This window comes from Bos indicus, chromosome 29 (genome assembly GCF_029378745.1).
Source record: "Bos indicus isolate NIAB-ARS_2022 breed Sahiwal x Tharparkar chromosome 29, NIAB-ARS_B.indTharparkar_mat_pri_1.0, whole genome shotgun sequence".
NCBI lineage: Eukaryota > Metazoa > Chordata > Mammalia > Artiodactyla > Bovidae > Bos > Bos indicus.
Genome location: NC_091788.1, coordinates 50,378,763 through 50,398,527, shown reverse-complemented (window position 1 = coordinate 50,398,527; position 19,765 = coordinate 50,378,763). Strand labels below are relative to the sequence as shown.

The 19,765-nt window shown below is 47.8% G+C and overlaps 1 protein-coding gene and 1 long non-coding RNA gene across 2 annotated transcripts in view; one reads left to right on the top strand and one right to left on the bottom strand.

Annotated features, from left to right (window-relative positions):
- LOC139180729 (uncharacterized) overlaps nt 1-19,765 on the top strand; it is a 119,012-nt gene that overhangs the window by 72,993 nt on the left and 26,254 nt on the right. The gene's annotated exons all lie outside the window — the stretch shown is intronic.
- Nucleotides 17,402-19,211, bottom strand: LOC139180557 (nuclear pore complex protein Nup54-like). The gene is given in 4 exon segments (XM_070782404.1): nt 17,402-18,209; nt 18,211-18,777; nt 18,779-18,957; nt 19,203-19,211. Coding segments are annotated over 4 exon segments (1,470 nt in total). The 3' UTR covers nt 17,402-17,494.

Sequence of the window (19,765 nt, the reverse complement as noted above, 5' to 3'; positions counted from 1 at the left end):
AGTGTACATAGCATTTACATTGTGTGTACAACTATTTATGTAGCACTGACTTTGTATTAGGTATCACAAGTTGTCTAGAGATTAATTAAAGCACAGAGGAGGACGTGCATAGTCAAATGAAAATACTGTGTGGCTTTATGGGCTTCCCTGGTGGCTCAGTAGAAAAGCCTCCCCCTGCCAATGCAGGAGATGTGGGTTACATCCCTGGGTCGGGAATATCCCCCGGAGTAAGAAACTGCAACCTGCTTCAGTATCCCATGGAAAGAGGAGCCTGCCAGGCTGCAGTCCACAGGGTTGCAAAGAGCCGGACATGACTTAGTGACTGTACAACGACAACACAACAACGCTGTTTTATCCACGAGGCTGAAGCATCCTTGGGATCTGGCGCCCGTGGGGTCCTGGAACCGGCTTTCTACAGATACGAGGGATGACTGTCGTCTTCCTTACTGCATTTGTGGACCGGTGGTTTGGTTTCTCTTTGGTAATCAGGATTAGTCACTGCAGTCAGCACAAAACCTCTTGGTTGATGCTGGGCCTGAGGGGCCGGAAGTGGCCAGTGGCCGCCCCGCACCAGCCCGGTGGCTGCCCGCTGGTCCCCTGGTGGGCGCCCCCCTCCCTCGGGAGCTCAGACCTTGAGACCAGCGGGGCCTGAGGCTGCGGGCGTTGGAAACGAGCATCTGCTGGTGGTTCAGCGGGGAAAACGGTGAATGAGGCTGCGGCGGGCAGCGCTGGCTCCGCGTCTCCCGCGTCCTCGGGGGCGCTCGCAGGGAGGCGCCCCCACGTGGTCTCGCCGCGGTTCACGGCTTTCCGAGTGGCTTCACCTGGCCTGTCCTCCACGCAGCCCTCACCCGGTGGGGCAGCGACAGTGTGAGGACCGTGTGTGCTCCCTGTGGGTTTCCGGTTGCTTGAGGGTTTGTCTGTTTTTTATTACACTTATCTATTTATTTTTGGCTGCGCTGGGTCTTCGTTGCTGGTGTGCAAGGGGCTATTGATATTTATATTTTGATAATGATATTTATTTTTATCAAATTTATTATAATATATATAATTAAATAATAAATACATTAAATTATATTTAAATATACAATTAAATAAGTTATATAAATATATAATTATATACAATATATTTATTAGGCTATTGATATTTATATTTTGATATTGATTTTATTATAATATATAATGAAATAATAAATATATTAAACATTATTTATATTTAAATATACAATTAAATAATACATATATAAATATATAATTATATATAATATATTATATGTATTGGGCTACTGATATTTATATTTTGATTATATATATTATATATAAATAATATATTTATTGGGCTATTGATATTTATATTTGATATATTGATATATATTTATATATACATATTTAATTATATATATTTATTGGGCCATTGATATTTATATTTATATTTTGATGTTGATATTTATTTTATTATATATATAATATATATTATTTATTTATTATATATTTATTATATATATTATATATATAATAAATAATCTATATAAATATATATTTATATATAAATAATATATACTATATATTAAAATAATATATAAAATATATATTACATATTAAATATATCATTATATTAAAATAAATATATAAATAAAATTTATAAAATATATTATATTATAAATATAGTATTTTATGTAATAATATAAAATATAATATGTATTATATATAATATATTTTATAAATTTTATTTATATATTTATTTTCTTTTATATTATATATTATATTATATATAATATGTTATATATAATATATTATAAATATATATAATATACAATTATATAATTATATTATATTACATTATCATATATTAAAATATAATATATAAATATATAATAAATATATATAATATTGAAATGATATATAATATATATTATGCTGCTGCTGCTAAGTCGCTTTAGTTGTGTCCGACTCTGTGCAGCCCCACAGATGGCAGCCCACCAGGCTTCCTGGTCCCTGGGATTCTCCAGGCAAGAACACTGGAGTGGGTTGCCATTTTCTTCTCCAATGCATGAAAGGGAAAAGTGAAAGTGAAGTTGCTCAGTCGTGTCCGACTCTTAGTGACTACATGGACTGCAGCCCACCAGGCTCCTCCGTCCATGGGATTTTCCAGGCAAGAGTACTGGAGTGGGATGCCATTGCCTTCTCCAAATATATATTATAATTATATATAAATTTATTATAATATATTTATTATATTTATATTAAGCTATTGATATTTATATTTTACAAATAGCAATCTTTTCTAGTGTGCATGGGGTTACTTGCTGTTGCAGTGGTTGGGCTTCTCACCACAGTGGTGTCTCTCTGTGGAACGGGCTCTAGGCACACGGTCTTCGGGAGTCGTGGCTCCCAGGCTCCAGAGCTCAGGCTCAGCAGTTGTGACTCATGGGCTTACTTGCTCCTTGGCATATGGAATCTTCCTGGACCAGGGATCAAACCTGTGTCCTGTCTTTGGCAGGCGGATTCTTCCCCATTGCGCGACCAGGGAAGTCCTTGATTGCTTTAGGTATTGAAATTAATATTCAATTTGTCAGCATTACAGCTTAAAAAATCTTACATTCTAAAACTTTATAAAGATAATTCATAAATATAGAAAATAAATATAATTTTAGCTACTGATATTTATATTTTATAAAATAGATATAATTTAATAATTATATAAAATTTAATTCAGTATACATTTATAAATATATACTGTATTTATGATATATATATTTAAAATATAACTTCAAAAATGTAGATGTACTAAATTTAACAATCACTGTCAGAAGGACCTATGGTTAATGTTTCATTAACTCAAATGGGAATGGTCCAAACTTTCTTAAGCTAAACATTCCATCAATTTTCTAATTTAGCTACATTCCCGTTCACATTTTAGCCACAGACGTACATTAGTTACCTTTGGTTTTACCTCTTCTGTAATTACCTCACTGTTCTTGGGTATTCTGTTCCATTTTTTTCAGACTTGCTCCTCTTTTTCTGTTTGGGGAGTTTCTATTCTTTTGTAGCAAATCATTATTACTATGGCTGTGCTGGTCTTCGTGTGGCACACGGCCGACTCTCCAGTTGTGCGCAGGCTCAGTGGTTGCCACGTGCGGGCTTAGTTGCGTGGCACGTGGGATCTTAGTTCCCAGACCAGGGATGGAGCCCACGTCCCCTGCATTGGAAGGTGGACTCTTAACCACCGGACCACAGGGAAGTCCCTTCTACTGTGTCTTTGTTTCACGCTCCCTGGTTCTTCGCTCGGGCTGAAAGGTCTGCTGAGAGCCGGGATCTGTCCTGATGTCCAGCCTCCTGATGGAGGCGCCTGAGGAGGCTCAGCCTCCTGATGAGCCCGTCCGAGGTGTTCTTCATTTCTTTCCGCTGCTTTGATTACTAGCATTTCTTTGATTCTCTCCTGGGATTCTCCCCGCCCCCCCATAACCCATTAGCTCTTGAGTGTCTTCTTAGAGCCTGTAACACACACAGTGATCTCCTAGCCTGAGAATTCCAACCTCCCTGCCGTTTCTGAGTCTGGCTCTGATGCTGGCTCTGTTTCTTCCAGCGGCGCTCTTGCCTCTGAGGACGCCCTGTGATTTCTTGTTCAAAGCTGGACACGATGTATCCGTGCGTGATGGGAACTGCGGCCAGCAGGCCTTCTGGGATGTGCAGGTTAGGTGTGTTGGGGGGGCAGTGTCTATTTCCTGGGCTTGGTGACCAATCCGGTGCTTCTCAGTCCCTCCTCGCCCCTTGCTGGGTCAGGAGGGCTGCAGGGGCTGGAGCTGGGGGCTTCCCTCCCCCGAGGTCACGAGCACTGATGAAACCCCCACAGGTTGGGCTTGGTAAACTAATTTATTGTGAGGGTAGATCTTTTTTTTAATCTTTCTTTTTTATTTTTTAAATTATGAAAATGCGATAACACGTTTACAAGAGACTTGGAAAATCCAGGACAAAGCTACATATGCTGCCACCATATATTACAACTGCTTGTTTCAAGTGGAAAAATTAAGGTTTTTATATCAAACTCTCAGAAATTAATAGCATGAATGTACAGAGAAGTAGAAGTATATAGTAGGCCTGGAAAGTATTATGTGCCAATTTGACATAATTAATATTTATACAACTTTCAGGTAACAGTAGGATACAAATTCTATTCAAGTTCCCATAGAGTATAAACTAGGAGACACTGGAACATATCCAGGGACATAAAACAAGGTGCGGAAATTTCAGATCTAAAGGTATTGAAATCATAGAGTCTGTTTCTTATTACTGTGGGATTATATTAGAGGTCAGGATCAAAAGAGTTCAAAACTAACCCCATATTTTCAAGTGCAATGTGGCGTTTACCGAGAGAGCTGTGACTCAGCATTGAAAGAAGGCGATCGTGTTAGGGGTGCTCTGCGGGTTTCAGAATGCCCCCTTGCCCCGGCCCCTGCCAAAAGCATGAAGGGGCTTTCCTCCAGTCTCCACTGTGAGAACCTAGTGGGGTTCCTGGAGGTGAAACTTATCAGAGTGGGGGGACCCCATCTGACTCGGTCTCCCTGGAGTTTTAACTCGCGGACTTGTCTGCAGTGAGCCTCCAGCAGTCTGCGGGCTGGGCGCGGGTTCCCACGGATGTTTCTGCTTCTGTGATTCTCTGTATCTGCCTGTCTTTCTCCAATTTGGGGGGACCACACTGTGCCCTGTGACCTCAGGTCTTTGATGGATCTAAGAAGAAGTGTTGATTTTCGGTTTGTTCAGCATTTTTCCTTGCTGTGTGCCTGGGACTGGCCATGTCCGAGCTCCCTCCATGCTAGACTGGAGTGGCTTACACCCTCAAAACACTTAGCGAGCACCAACACGTACACCTCCTTTAGTACATAATGTTCATCGGCCAGATGCATGAAACCTTTGATACAGTGAATATCAAGCGCTCCCAAATACTTCAGTATTGTCTTTAGATTTAGTTGGGATCATTTATAACATTTATCTTGAAATGATTCTAAAATCAAGGGCTAAAAAATACACATATTCAGTGGAAATCACATGGTGATTTGGTGAGATTCTTTAATATTGGGAAGTGCTTAAACACATACAGAGGGTGGATGGTTAGATAGCATCGCCGGCTCAATGGCATGAGTTTGAGCAAACTCCGAGAGATGGTGAAGGACAGGGAAGCCTGGCATGCTGCAGTCCACGGGGTCGCCGAGTCGGACACGACCGAGCGACTGAACGACAGCAAAGCATATTACATGAAATTTAAAATTGAGGTACAATTCATATACCATCAAATTTGCCCTTTAGAGTGTATAATTCAGTGACTTTTTAGTAGACTCACTAAGTCACACGATCATCACTACCACTTAATTCCAGGACAGTTTCATCATCTCAGAAAGAAATTCCATGTACGTTTAATGGGGAGGCTCCATCGCCCTCTTTCAAACCAGCCCATGGTATATACTCATCTGCCCTTTGCCTCTGTGGAGTCGCCTGTTCTGGACGCTGCGTGTGAATGTGGTCGCATAACATGTGGCCTTTCACTTAGCACGGTGCTTTCAAAGTTTATTTCGCTTGTACCACGTGTCAGAACTGCATTCCTGTTCAGGGGCACGCCACTGTGCGGGTGGACCACATTTTGTTTATCCATTCACCAGCTGATGGACATTTGCTTGTTTCCGTTTTTTGGCCATTATGAATAATGCTGCCATGAGCGTTATTGCACAGATTTTTGTGTGACGTGTTTTCCACTCTCTTGGGCATGTACCTAGCGATGGCATTTCTGGAGCATGTGGTAATTCTGTATTTAACATTTGGTGAACCGCCAAACTGGTTTTCGGAGCAGTCGCACCGTTTACTACTTCAGTCAGCCGTGCGCAGGGCTCAGCGTCGCCAGTGCTCACCGGCACTTGTTGCCGCTTGTCTCTCTGATGACACCCACCCCGTGGGTGATATCGGACTGTGGTTTTGGTTTGTGTCTTCCTGATGACCGATGATGTTGAGCATCTTTTCATGTGCTTATTAGCCATCTGGGTATCTTCTTTGGAGAAACATCTATTCAGACCCTTTGCCAAGTTTTTAATCGAGTTATTTATCTTCCTTTTCGGGGAGTGAGAGTTCTTTCTATATTCTGAATATAAGGCAGTTGTCAAATATCTGATTGGCAAATATTTTACCTCTACATTGTCTTTTACTTTTTGATTTGTGCCCTTTGAAGCTCAAAATCTTTTTATTTTGATGCATCTGATTTATATAATTTTTCTTTTTTTTGCTTATGCTTTTGCTGTCAAAAGCTCCCCTGGTAGCTCAGTTGGTAAAGAATCCGCCTGCAATGCAGGAGACCCTGGTTCGATTCCTGGGTTGGGAAGATCTGCTGGAGAAGGGATAGGCTACCCACTCCAGTATTCTTGGGCTTCCCTTGTGACTCAGCTGGTAGAGAATCCACCTGCAATACAGGAGACCTGGGTTCCATCCCTGGGTTGGGAAGCTCCCCTGGAGAAGGGAAAGGCTGCCCACTCCAGTATTGTGGCCTGGAGAATTCCATGGACTATGCAGTCCATGGAGTCGCAAAGAGTCGGACATGACTGAGCGACTTTCACTTTCACTTTGCTGTCATATCTAATATTCATTGTCTAATATACGATCACAAAGACTTACTCTATCTTCTCTTCTAAGAGTTTTATAGTTTCTAGTTTTGGCTTTTATGATTAGCTCATGGATCCATTTCAAGGCTGGTTTTTTTTTTTGTACATGTGATTTGAGATAAAGGTTCAACTGTATTCTTTTGCGTGTGGTCACTTCTTGTCTCAGCCCTGTTCACTGAAGACTTTGCGCTGAATGATTGTGGCGCCGTTGTTGAAAATCAGTTGCCCGTAATTTGGAGGATTTGTCTCTAGACTCAGTTCTGTTCCACTGATCTGTGTCTACCCTTATGCAGCTTCACACAGCTTTATTACTGTAGCTTGTGATGCATAATCTATTTATTTTATTATTTTTCTCTGGGCTGCGTCTTTGGTCGGCACTTGGTCTCTCTAGTCGCAGCAGCTCCTTGCGGTGCTCGGGCCTCTCTTTGCAGCACAGACTCTAGGCGCGTGGGCTTCGTAGTTGCCACAGGCGGGCTCAGCACCTGTGGTGCACGGGCTGAGTTGCTCCGAGGCACGTGGGCTCTTCCAGCACCAGGGATCAGAGCCGGGTTTCCTGCACTGGCAGGTGGGTTCCTATCCACCGTACCACCAGAGAAGTCCTACTGCAACCCTGTAATACATTGGAAATTGGGAAACGTGAGTCCTCCAAGTTAGATTTTCTTTTTCAAGATTGCTTTGACTATCTGCAGATCCTTGAATTTCCATATGCACTTTAGGGTCAGCTTGTCACTTTCTGCAAAAAGCAATGTGGGATTTTGAAAGGGATTATGTTAAATCTGCAGAGTTTTGGAATACTGTCATTCTAACAATATTACGTCTCCTGATACAGGACCGCTGGATAGCTTTCCATTTATTTTGGCCTTCTTTAACTTCTTTCAATGGTGTTTTGCAGTTTTGCACTTCAATTGTTAAGTTTATTAAGTTATTTTGTTATTTTCCATGATATTGTCTTCTTAATTTAAATTCTGATGGCTCATTGCTGGTATACAGAAATATAGTTGATTTCTGTGTGCTTGATGTTGTCTCCTGTGGCCTGCTGAATTCATTTCTTAGCTCTAATAATTGTGTGTGTGTGTGTAGTCCTTAGGCTTCTCCATACACAAGGTATTGTCTTCTATGAATAGAGGCTGTTTCGCCTTTTCCTTCCCAGCGTGGATGACTGTAATTTCTTTCGTTATTTATTCTTAAAATTTTATTGTTTATTTTATTTTTGGCAGTGTCGGGCCTTCTGCTGTGGGTGGGCTCTCTCGGGTTGCAGTGCGTGGGCTTCTCATCGCAGTGGCCTCTCGTTGCGGAGCACAGGCTCTTGGGTGCTTGGGCTTCTGTAGTCGTGGTGCACGGGCTCGGTTGCTCCGAGGCACGTGGGGTCTTCCCAGACCAGGGATCGAACCCGTGTCTCCTGCATTGACAGGTGGATTGTCTACCACTGAGCCACCAGGGAAGCTCATGGCTGTTGCCTCCCGTTCTGGCTTCTTACCCTGGCTAGGACGTCAGAGTGATGCTGAGCAGACATGGGGCGCGGGGATGCCCTTTGCTTGCTCCTGATCTTCCGGAAGGTGTCCGAGCTCCCACAGCATGTGTGATGTCAGCTGGGGGTTTTTGGCAGGTGACCTTCATCGGGTCCCCTTCCGTTCCTCCTCCAGCCCCACCCCTGTTGAGATCCAAGAGTGGCTGGTTCTCGCTGACTCTGAGCCCGGCGGTGGGGAGAGAGCTCCTTGCTGCATGCTGAGCCAGGCCGACACTGGTCTCTGAAACAGGACAGGCTATATCTTTGCAGCTTCTCAGGAGCTCAGCTCGTTTTCGTCACCTCTTTCTCTCCAGGCTTGACCCCTGCTCTGAGGCCTGGATGGCGCGCAGCCCACCCAATAGACCTTTTTCTGGACATTGAGGGCAAATGTCTCCTCCTCCTCCAAGCACATTCTCTCTGGGGAAGGAGCTGCACCCCTGATGCCAGCAAGGACAACCTGAATCCTGAATCCCATTCACTCAGCGGGTACCCTGCCTCTGCTAAGAAGAGTCTTCCATTCGCTCTCCATCAGCTCTTCGCTCACTCACACACACACTCAGTGGTCCCTCCACTCGTTAATTTACCTAATGTCTGTGGAATGACTGCTGAGCCCGGCCCTGCGGTGACAGGAGTGAAGGGCCCGGGGAGCCGTGATCGATTAGGCAGCAGGAGCGGGAAACACGATCGATGTCACTGCCAAGACAGGCTGGAAGGAAAACCACAGTGAGACCAAGCTCTGTGGGTGGAGGATTTATTTATTGGTGCACCCAGACCCATTGTGGGTCTTAATGCACTTGTTTTAATCAGGTGGGTTATTGGAGACACACTTATGGGAATGATAAAGCTCCTGGCAAACAGAGAAAGACAAAGCTTTGGTGCCTTGCATGGAATAATTAGAAATGGAAATTTTGGCCACCTCCCTGACCTGTGAACCATTTTCAGGGCGAGTCTGGCTCAGGCATTAGGGTGTGTGGGTAGAAGGCGCAAAAGTGTCTGGGGCACGGGACCCCCTCTCAGGGAATGTGTGTGGGCGAACTTCATGCCTTTCCCTCAGGTGCTGGGGAGGAGTCTGGAGCCAGGAGACTCTAGCTGTCCATCACCTGGATAGGAACTGCTTGGGGATGGTCCGGGACACGTCTACAGGCACTCGATGGGAAGCCCACACCCTTAGGAGCCACCTGAAGTCTTCAGTCAGAGCCTCAGATCTTGCACTGGCAGCAAACGGGGACACAGCAGCTGGACTGGGAGCAGCAGGGTTTGCAGCAGTTGGACTGGGAGCAGCAAACAGGGATGCAGCAGCTGGACTGGGAGCAGCAGGGTTTGCAGCAGCTGGACTGGGAGCAGCAAACAGGGATGCAGCAGCTGGACTGGGAGCAGCCACAGGAGCCACAGCCCCCCTTGGAGCCCCCACAGGAGCCACAGCCCCCCTTGGAGCCTCCACATGAGCCACAGCCCCCCTTAGACCCCCCACAGGACCCACAGCCCCCCTTGGAGCCCCCACAGCTGGAGCCACAGCCCCCTTTGCCACAGCTGGAGCAGGAGCAGACTGGCACACAGCAGCACACAGGCTTGCAGCAGCAGACGGGCACACAGCAGCTGGAGCCACAGCCCCCACAGCTGGAGCCACAGCCCCCACAGCTGGAGCCACAGCCCCCACAGCTGGAGCCGCAGCCTCCACAGCTGGAGCTGCAGCCCCCACAGCTGGAGCCGCAGCCTCCGGAACAGCCACAGCAGCCCATGGTTCTGGTGGGTTGAGAGTGGAGTAGGTCAGAGGAGCAGGTGGAGAGAGAGAAGGTGCTCAGTGTGGGGCCTCCTGGGCCAGGAGCCTCTATATACCTGCCGGGGTGGGTGCGATGCTGGGCACGTGCTCACTTCCTTGTGTTGATTATGCTACACTCCCAGGAGTATTCTGTTTGCCGTATACTAATAATAGATATTAAAAAGTTTATAATTATGTCACATGTTTGCTGTTGTTCACTGATCCCTTTACACAAAGCCCTGTGGTGACTGGAGCTGCTTGTTCTGGGTCTGTTCTCCCATCAGGAACCTCTGTGTTTATTTTATTCAAAACCCTGAACTCTCCTTCTGTTCTACCTGAATGTCTGTCCAACCGTGAGCCATCCTGCACTTGTTGCTGTGGCTTGTATGGTGTCTTCATGTCGAGTGGACCCAGTGCAGCCTCCCCCCACTTCCATCCTTCCAGGCTTATTCTTGTCTAAGTCACACACACACGGTCAAAACGTTGCCCAGGACAGCATTGCTGCCACAGTGCCGTCAATCGTTCCAGCTGGTTTCTTCTATTAACCTCAGTCTTAAAAAAAAAAGACCGCACATTATTGTTTGTTTTTCCATTGACTGGGTGTCCTGTGGGATTTCAACAATGAAAGATGAGGGTTTTGCTTTCTCTAAGCCCCTCTGCTGAGCATGTAAACTTCTGGGCCATTTCCCAGCAGTCTCTGCACTAATCCATGACCGCCTTCTGCACCTGAGGTGTGACTCTCCAGGCATCCCTTCTGGCTTTATGCGCATTCTTTAACTGCAGCTGTTTTCACCTTGGAGGTGACCCCTGGGGTCCGTGCCCCTGCTCCGGGCTCCTCGCCGTCCGGGGCCCTCTGTCCTCCTGGACGTCACTGTGCTCCTGCCGCCGTCTGCTTCTGTTAGGGAGCCCTGCCTTTCTTTCCTTTGCCTCCTTGTCTCGGTGGAGCACATTGAGAAAGAATTTTTCTTGAGAAAGTAAGCAGTGACGTTACACCTTTTGGAAATCGGCATTTCTGAAAAAAGATTCTAATTCTCACTTCAAGTCTGATCGGTGGCTTGGCTAGACCTCTGATTCCAGGCAAGCAGCTTCCTTCGAAACAGAGATGACGGTGTTTTTCTGCGGCCACGGAGGATTTAGACAGCTTTGTGTCTGTTGATTTCTGTCCCTGAAAGCTTTTGGGATCTTTTCCTGGACCCCATTATTCTGGAATTTCACCTCTTTCCCACCTCTTGTGGTGACATAACAGTGGACGCCTTGAATATGGACGAGAGGAGACCAGCAGACTAGAATCCTGAGATGCCCCAGACCCAAGGTCTGCAACCCTCTGCCGACTCTCCCCCAGGGATCTCTGAGTGCGTGGGAGCAGTGCCCCTCCATGCGGTGGGGAAGAGAATCTGAGGAAGATCCCTTGGGAGACGTGTGGTGGCTCCCCAGGTACCCCAGAAACGGCTGGGGGTCAGGAGGGAGCCCCCCGAATATCCGCAGCCCTTAACTAAGAAAGCCTGCACCCCCTCACACCCGATGGGGTGCCACTGTCAGAGAAGCAGGGAGTGACAGGTGCTGGTCGGGATGTGGAGAAATTGGAAACGAGCTCTCCTGGTGGGAATGGAAAATGCTGAGGGAAACGGCACGGAGCCCCTCAGAAAGAATGTATTAGGATAGAATGAGCTAGAAAGCATTAGAACAGAAAGAGCCTCTATCTGAGGTTCCTCAAATAGAACACAAACACAACCCAGGTATTCAGCTTCTGGGTGTGTCCTCAAAACAGTCGGAAGCAGGAACTCAAACAGGTGTTTGCACACCCACGTTCAGAGCAGCAGCCTTTACAGCAGCTGAAATGTGGAAGCGACCCAGAGGTCCGTCAGCGGATGAAGGGATGCACACGCCGTGGTCCACGCGCACAGTGGAGCATTACTCAGCCTTGAGAAGGAAGGCCATCCTGACACTGGCTGGCTGTGGATGAACCTCGAGGGCCTCACGCTGGTGGGATAGTCCAGTCACAAGAGGGCGAAGCCTGTCTGATGCCGCTCATGCAAGGCCCCTAGAGTTGTAGCTCGTAGACGCAGACAGCCGGACGGTGGGGCCAGGGGCTGCGGGGAGGGGCTGCGGAGTGAGTGGTGGGGACAGGGCTTCGGTTTGATGAAATGGTGCTGACGGCTGAACGGCAGCGTGACTGTGCTTGGTGCCACTGAACTGTGCCCTTAGCATGGCTCAGATGGCGTGGTTCACGTTGCGTGTGTTTTCCTACAATTGAAAAAAAATAGCGAAAAAGAAAAAAAGCCTAAAACAAAAAAGCAGAGCTGAGCAAAATCCCCGCAGTGCTCGGGCTTTAGGGCCCAGGGTTGATGACCTGCTGTGTGCAGGGAGCAGAGAGGAGAACATGGGGACCCAGCAGCCCCGAAGCCTCGCAGAGGGACCGTGGACAGGGGCCTGGCAGAGGAAATGGAGAGACAGGACCCCGGAGGAGAAGAGGCGGGCACTGTCTCGGGGTCTCGAGGTGGGCCGCCTGGTGGCCCGGAAGCCTGGGGGGCGCTGGGCTTTCCGGAGCCCTGGCCACCACGCTGAGCATCTGTTCCCACACCCGCGGAGACCCTGGCTGTCGTCGTGCTGAGCTTGGATCAAGAGCCACAAGAGCCTGAGCTTTATCAGTGTCTCCATAAAACTAAGAAATCGTTGAAAACTAATGTAAGGTGACTGTTCTTTCAAATAGTGATAGAAGCCTGGGATGGGAAGTGTAGTCAGCAGAAAGACACGAAGCTTGCCCTGTTCCCAGGGGTCACCAGAGCCCGTGGGAGCTGGACCTTGACGGGGGAAGAGTGTGCGAGGAGGAAATGGCTCCAGGTGAAAAGCAACACTTTCGTTATTTTTAAATCACGATTTTCCCGAGGAAAAAAACATACATAGAAATCAGGAAGTGAGCATGTGCCCAGCATCTCACCTGACCCTGGAGGTACGTAGAGGCTCCTGGCCCCAGAGGCCCCACACTGACCACCTTCTCTCTCCACCTGCTCCTCCGACTGACTCCACCCTCAGCGCACCAGAATCATGGGCTGCTCTGGCTGTTCCGGAGGCTGTGGGGCCTGCGGCTCCAGCTGTCGAGGCTGTGGCTCCAGCTGTGGGGCTGCGGCTCCAGCTGCGGGGGCTGTGGCTCGTGCCGGGGGCTCCAAGGGGGGCTGTGGCTCCAGCTGCTGTGTGCCCGTGTGCTGCCAGTGTGAGATCTGAGGCTCTGAGCCCAGACCTTGGCTTTCTCCCTGTTTGGTGAAGCCTCTCTTCTCAGGGCTCCCCTGAACTGGCTCCTCCTCCCTGAAGCCCACTTCTGGGGCCCTCATCTCCCGCTGTGTGGGAGCTGGCTCGCTGGACAAAGAGGACCAGTTCTGCGGGGGTGGAGGGCAGACCTTGCCGCCGCTGGGACTGGGCCCCCTCCCCGTCCTCAGGGCGTCGTGCCGCATCCCCCTTGCCATCGTCCCCACGGGCCCCAGCCCCTGGCGCAGCCCCTGGGCTCTGGCTTGACTGGCAGTCCTCGTGGACAGCCTGCCTTCTGAAGACACCCACCCGAACCCTCTGCCTCTCACCTGCGTCAGCTCCGCTGTCAGTGGGTGGCAAGTCCCGGCAGAGCAGCAGACAGTGGGGCCCCTAAACCCTGGGCACATCCCCTGGAGCCATTGGCCCCTTGGCCACCAGGACTTGGCGCTGCCCTAGGGCCTCTCCCCACCGCCATCTCTTGTCTACCTCCCCTTCTGACTCCGTTTTGGGGCTGAAACTGTGCCGTGAGCTCCCTCAACAAGCACCCTTCCCCACAACGCCGGCTCTCCGTGGTGCCCTCCCTGCCCACCTCTCTGCCCCGGGGCTCCCCCTGCGGTCCTCCTCACGACGCCCCAACTCCCACGAGCGGACATGGATGCTCAGCGTCCAGAGGGCCAGGCCCAGTCAGCTCCTGCCTCAGGGAGCTCGTCGCCCTCGGAGAGTCTGGAGAGCAAGGCAACTGACAGGGCACAGAAAGCTTTTGTTTGTTTAAATCACGGAATCAAGATCGATGCCAAGGACGCCCGTGAGGTCCGAGTACCGGCCAAGGCCGTGGCGCTGCCCCCTCGGGCTCCCTTGCTCCTCACACAGCCTGGTCCGCAGGAGGCAGACTCTGCAGACTGAGGGCTGAAGACGTTCCTGGGGAGGCAGAGGGTTTCTTTGATAATGAGTTTTAAATTATTTATTTAGGCCGTGCTGGGTCTTCGTGCTGTTCGGGTTTTTCCCTGGTTGTGCTGAGCGGCGGCTGTTCTTCGTTGCAGAGCACAGGCGGCTCATTGTGGCAGTTTCTCTTGTTGCAGAGTTCAAGTTCTAGGGTGCACGAGCTTCAGTGGTTGGGGTGCGTGGGCTCAGTCGTTGTGGTTCCCGGGCTCCAGAGCTCAGACTCAGTAGCCGTGGGCATGAGCTTAATTGCTCTGTGGCATGTGGGATCTTCCTGGACCAGGGATCAAACCCATGTCTTCGGCATCGGCATGTGGATTTTTCTTTTCACTGCTGAGTCACCGGGGAAGCCCCTTGGGACTCGAGTGCGAGTTTTCTGAAGAGTGGCGCGTGTTTGGCGCTGAGCATCTCTATCAGCCCGTTTCCTGCCTGTAGACTCTGCAGTGCGACAGCCTCTATCCAGTCCTGTGTCTCCGCTTCCTTCAGTTTGGACTAGAAACAATTCTGCTCATGTGCAGTTGTTGCTGTTCAGTCGCTAAGCTTGGTCTGACTCTGCCGCCCCATGACTGCAGCACACCAGACTCCTCTGTCCTCTACTGTCTCTGAGTTGGCTCAAAATTCATTCTGCTACAACAAAATTCTGCTGATATAACGTTCACAAAACACTTGCGGTCTCCCAGGTGTGTCACAGTGAGCCTCACAATTAGGAGCTGCTGTTAGTTGCTCAGTCATGTCTGACTCTTTGTGACCCCCTGGACTGTAGCCCTCCAGGCTCCTCTGTCCATGGGATTCTCTAGGAAAGAATACTGGAGTGGGTTGCCATGCCCTCCTCCAGGGGATCTTCCCAACCCAGAGATCAAACCTGGGTCTCCTGCGGTGCAGGCGGATTCTTTACTGTCTGAGCCTCCAGTGAAGCTCCTTTGTCAGGTAGGCCCTCCACAAACCATTCCCTGATAATCCATTTCTGTTCCTGGATTTTGCTCAGATGGCTGAGTTGATCCATCAGTCACACACCTCAATTCTTCAGCAAAGGTTTGTATAGCTGCACTCCTGGTCTCTCCAGAGTGTACTTTCCTAATAGCACCTCTCCTAATATTGGCGTCTTTTGCAACTTGGATAGGCTGAGTGATGGGCATGAAGGGACTGAATGATGGGAGTGGGCATCCGGCTGAGCAGAGGCTGTGGCTTTGGTTAGTCCTGGGAGTAATGGGCAGTCAGAAGCAGGGTGGCCCACTAACCCAGCATCCAAACCAGGAGACACAGAAGAGCTTTAATTTTGTGATTGTTCAGGATTCCCAAGAGGTAGCAAAGATAGTTCAGAGTTCCCCTGTGTCTCTCACCCAGCTATCCCGATAATGATCTATTTAAAAAAATTCTTGTGGTAAAATATACGTATATTTGAGGCTTTCCTGGTGGCTCAGTGCTAAAGAACCCACCTGCCGAGCGGGAGACTTGAGTTCAATCCCTGGGTCAAGAAGATCCCCTGGAGAAGGAAATGGCAACCCACTCCAGTATTCTTGCCTGAGAAATACCATGGGCAGAGGAGCCTGGTGGGGTACAGTCCATGGGGTTGCAAAGAGTCAGACACGACTTAGCAACTAAAACAATAAAAATCCATACCTTTACCATTTTAGCCATTTTAAGTGTGCAGTTCAAGGGCATCGAGCACGTTCACACTCGTGGAAGCATCGCCACCATCCCTCTCCAAAACTTCATCTTCCCAAACAGAAACTTTGCCGCCACGAGACACTGACCACCGCGCTCACCGCTCAATTACAACCTCTCCCTTAACCATAGTACATTGTCAAAAATAGGGTGTTGACATTGGCACAGTTCAGTTTACTCAGGCACAGACCTGGTTTGGATTTCACCAGTTTTTATAGGCCCTTTTAATATAGTTCAATGAAGTTTCATCACGTGTGAGGATTCCAAAAGCTAGTGCCACAACCATCACCTGAAAGAAACTCCCTCATTTTATCCGCAAATAATGACACCTTTCCCACCGTCCTGACCCCTGGCGACCACTGAGCAATCTCCCGGCAGTTCTGCCACATGGGGAACGTTAGGTGAACGGAGGAGCATTGACACAGCGCTTTGACATCGGCTCCTCCCCCGCCACGTGGCACAGGAGGAGCGTTGACACAGCGCTTTGACGTTGGCTCCTCCCCCCCACGTGGCACAGGAGGAGCGTTGACACAGCGCCTTGACATTGGCTCCTCCCCCGCCACGGGGCACATTCTGCTTGTGCTAAGTCACCCAGTCCTGTCCGGCTCTGCGACCCCACGGACTGTAGCCCATCAGGCTCCTCTGTCCATGGGATTCTCCAGGCAGGAGTACTGGAGTGGGTTCCCATGCTCTTCTGCAGGGGATCTTCCTGACCCAGGGATCACGCCCATGTCTCTCAAGTCTCCTGCATTGGCAGGTGGGTTCTTTACCACTAGTGACACCGAGGAAGTCCCCAACTTGCTCGTTCAGTTCAGTTCAGTCGCTCAGTCGTGTCTGACTCTGCTCTTTGCGACCCCATGGACTGCAGCACGCCAGGCTTCTCTGTCCATCACCAACTCCCGGAGCTTGCTCAAACTCAGGTCCATTGCATCAGTGATGCGATCCAAATATCTCATCCTCTGTCGTCCTCTTCTCCTCCTGCATTCAGCCTTTCCCAGCATCAGAGTCTTTTCCAATGAGTCAGTTCTTCACATCAGGTGGCCAAAGTATTGGAGTTTCAGCTTCAGCTTCGGTCCTTCCAGTGAATATTCAGGACTGATTTCCTTTAGGATTTACTGGTTTGATCTTCTTGCTCTCCAAGGGACTCTCAAGAGTCTTCTCCAACACCACAGTTCAAAAGCATCAATTCTTTGGTGCTCAGCTTTCTTTATAGTCCAACTCTCACATCCATGCATAACTACTGGAAAAACTATAGCTTTGACTAGATGGACCTTTGTTGGCAAAGTAATGTCTCTGCTTTTTATTTTTATTTATTTTTTTTTTTGCCAAGTAATTATACAGTTTATTTTGTTATGTGCAAAGTAGACATTTCATATTTACTTGCTATGGAAAGCAGAGTACAGGCTCAATGGAGAATAATCATTAAACATTGATTATTTTTAAGAACAATGCTGTTGTAAAAATGTAGAATAGTAAATATTTTTTGGTAATTATGTATTTCTCTTTTAAAGTAATTACAGCTTTTAGATATAAATCTTTAAAAGGCTATCTCTGAAGAGCAGTGAGGTGACTGTTATTTCAGATTTGATGAATAATAATTTTTCAGTAACCTTCTCAAAAACCAAGTCAGGAGAGAGGATTGTTTCCCTCCCCCCCCTCCATGTGGTCAGTTTCATTTTTAAAGAAGGCCTGTTGTAACACGAAGATGTATTTCACAAACCTTTAACACAAGTTTGTGAGCTGTCAACTGAAGACACCACCTCTGATGTGGATGGTTTCATTCAATCCATGTTCTACCAACTTGATATCTTCTAAGTCATCTTTTATGATGCTAATCAAGTGGCTAAGGCCTTCCTGTTGTTGTTTCAAATGCTGCTTGATTTCTCGTAACAGATCTGCGTCTATGTAATATCTTTCTTCAGATCTGACTGCTCCAAAGTGATTCTCCATCCTGATTTGGGACATCAGTTCATTTAGTTGGCCCTTAAACTGAGTAGGGGCATTTAGTTCACCCTGAATTGTATCTAGCTGAACTCGCAACTGCTCTTCATCAGCTTGGATGGCATACCCACTCTTCCTCGGAATTTCCTGTTTGATTAGGACCTGTAAAGTTCTCTGGGAAAGGTCCATAAGTTTCCTCTTGTATTGTGCAATTTTGGCCATGGTTGTAGTTTGATTCTTCTGTAATTCACCAATATCTTCAGATATTATATCTAATCTGGTCTGATGCTGCTTAGTCATCTGATCTTGAACCTTTAGTCTTCGAAGAAGTTCTTTGAAACCCACCATTGGTACAGGAATTAACTTTTCAGAATCAGGGTTATCCACCTTGGCTTGTTCCCAGATAATAGGATCAACAGCAGCAGGAGGATTCTGTAAAAGCTGTTTGATCTGTGCAGGAGAAAGCTCTGTTCTAGTCACAGAAAGGGTTACACCAAGTTGCTGCAATTGTGTTTTAATTGGTTTGTTCAAAATGGGCATACAATGTTGTAGCTGGAACTCTTCTTGAAGTACCATTTGGAGAACGCTCAGCAACATAAATGACAACTTCTGTCTGATCATCTGGCAATGTTTTAATACCCTCTACGTTTACAGTAAGGGTCTGGTTTCCTCCCAAAACTTTATGCAATGATTCTACCAATTGCTGTTGCTGGCTTTGAATATCTGTTTCTTTTTTGTTGAAAACTAAAACCACTAGCCCATCTTCATCTTTATTATTGGGCATGCAACTATAACCTACAGCCTTAAACCGGCAAAAGGGATTTTCTAGTGTGAATTCCACGGGTGGAATGTTATTGTTGAAATATCCTTTTCCTGTTCCCCAGAAGGCTTGTAGTTGATTCCATTTTGCCAAAATAGCATCTCTCTCATCTCCCAGTAGAGTTGGAGCAGAAAGGGCACTTGCAGTATTTATCAGCTGGTTGGACTGGGCAGGAGCTTGTTTAGGCTGACTGAAGAGACCACCTAATGTAGTCTGTTGCTGCTGTTGCTGCTGCTGCGTATTAAATCCTCCAAATCCAAGTCCGCCCCAGACCAGTACCTAAGCCAGTGCTAGTTCCAGTTGTCGTGCCAAAACCAGTCCCAAATCCAAAACCTTTGTTCTGAGTACTCCCAAAGAATTCAGTAGTGCCCGTGTTAGCTGGAGTAGAAAAGCTGAACGCAGAACTCGCTGTGGTAGACGTTGTCCCAAATCCTCCAAACCCACCCTAGGAGGAGAGGGGCCTGCGGGGCCCCACCCGCACGCGCGAGCACCGGGGTTTTCCCCCCATTCCTCCCGTGGCCTCCTCAGGAGCCGCCGTCGCCCGCTCGGCTGCCGCCCGCCCTTTTCTGAAGCCCCCAGAGTCTCCGCGCGGGCAGGAGACCCCAGGATCCCCAAGCCGAAGAGTCTCGGACAGAAGGGCCGGACCGAAGACCTCCCTCCTCTGTCTCTGCTTTTTAATATGCTGTCTACGTTGGTCATAGCTTTTCTTCCAGGGAGCATCAGCATCTGCAGTGATTTTGGAGCCTAAGAAAATAAAGTCTCTCACTGTTGCCGTTGTTTCCCCATCTAGTTGCCATAAAGTGATGGGATGGGATGCCATGATCTTAGCTAAGATTTAAGCCAACTTTTTCACTCTCCTCTTTCTACAAGCTATAGACTTGTGGCTATATAGCGAGTCTTAAAATCATTTGTTGTTCTTCTAATTATATTATTTTTTAAAATTGCTTCAACTATTCTAGTTCCTTCATCTTTCTATTTACCTTTTAGAAGCAGCTGAGAAGAAGAATCCTGCTAGGATTTTGATAAGAATTTCTTTAGAATTTGGGAGAATTGACATCTTAACTATGTTGAGTTTCCCAGTCCGTGAACCTGGTGTGTCTCTCTATCTTCGATTTTTGTCATTAGCATCTTGTAGTTTTCAGCATTCAGAGCTGTACATGTTGTTGTTGCTGCTGTTAGACCTGCGTGTCTTCTTTTTTGGAGAGTTTGTAACTATACTGTGCTCTAAGTTTTGGTTTCTAGTTGTTCATTCC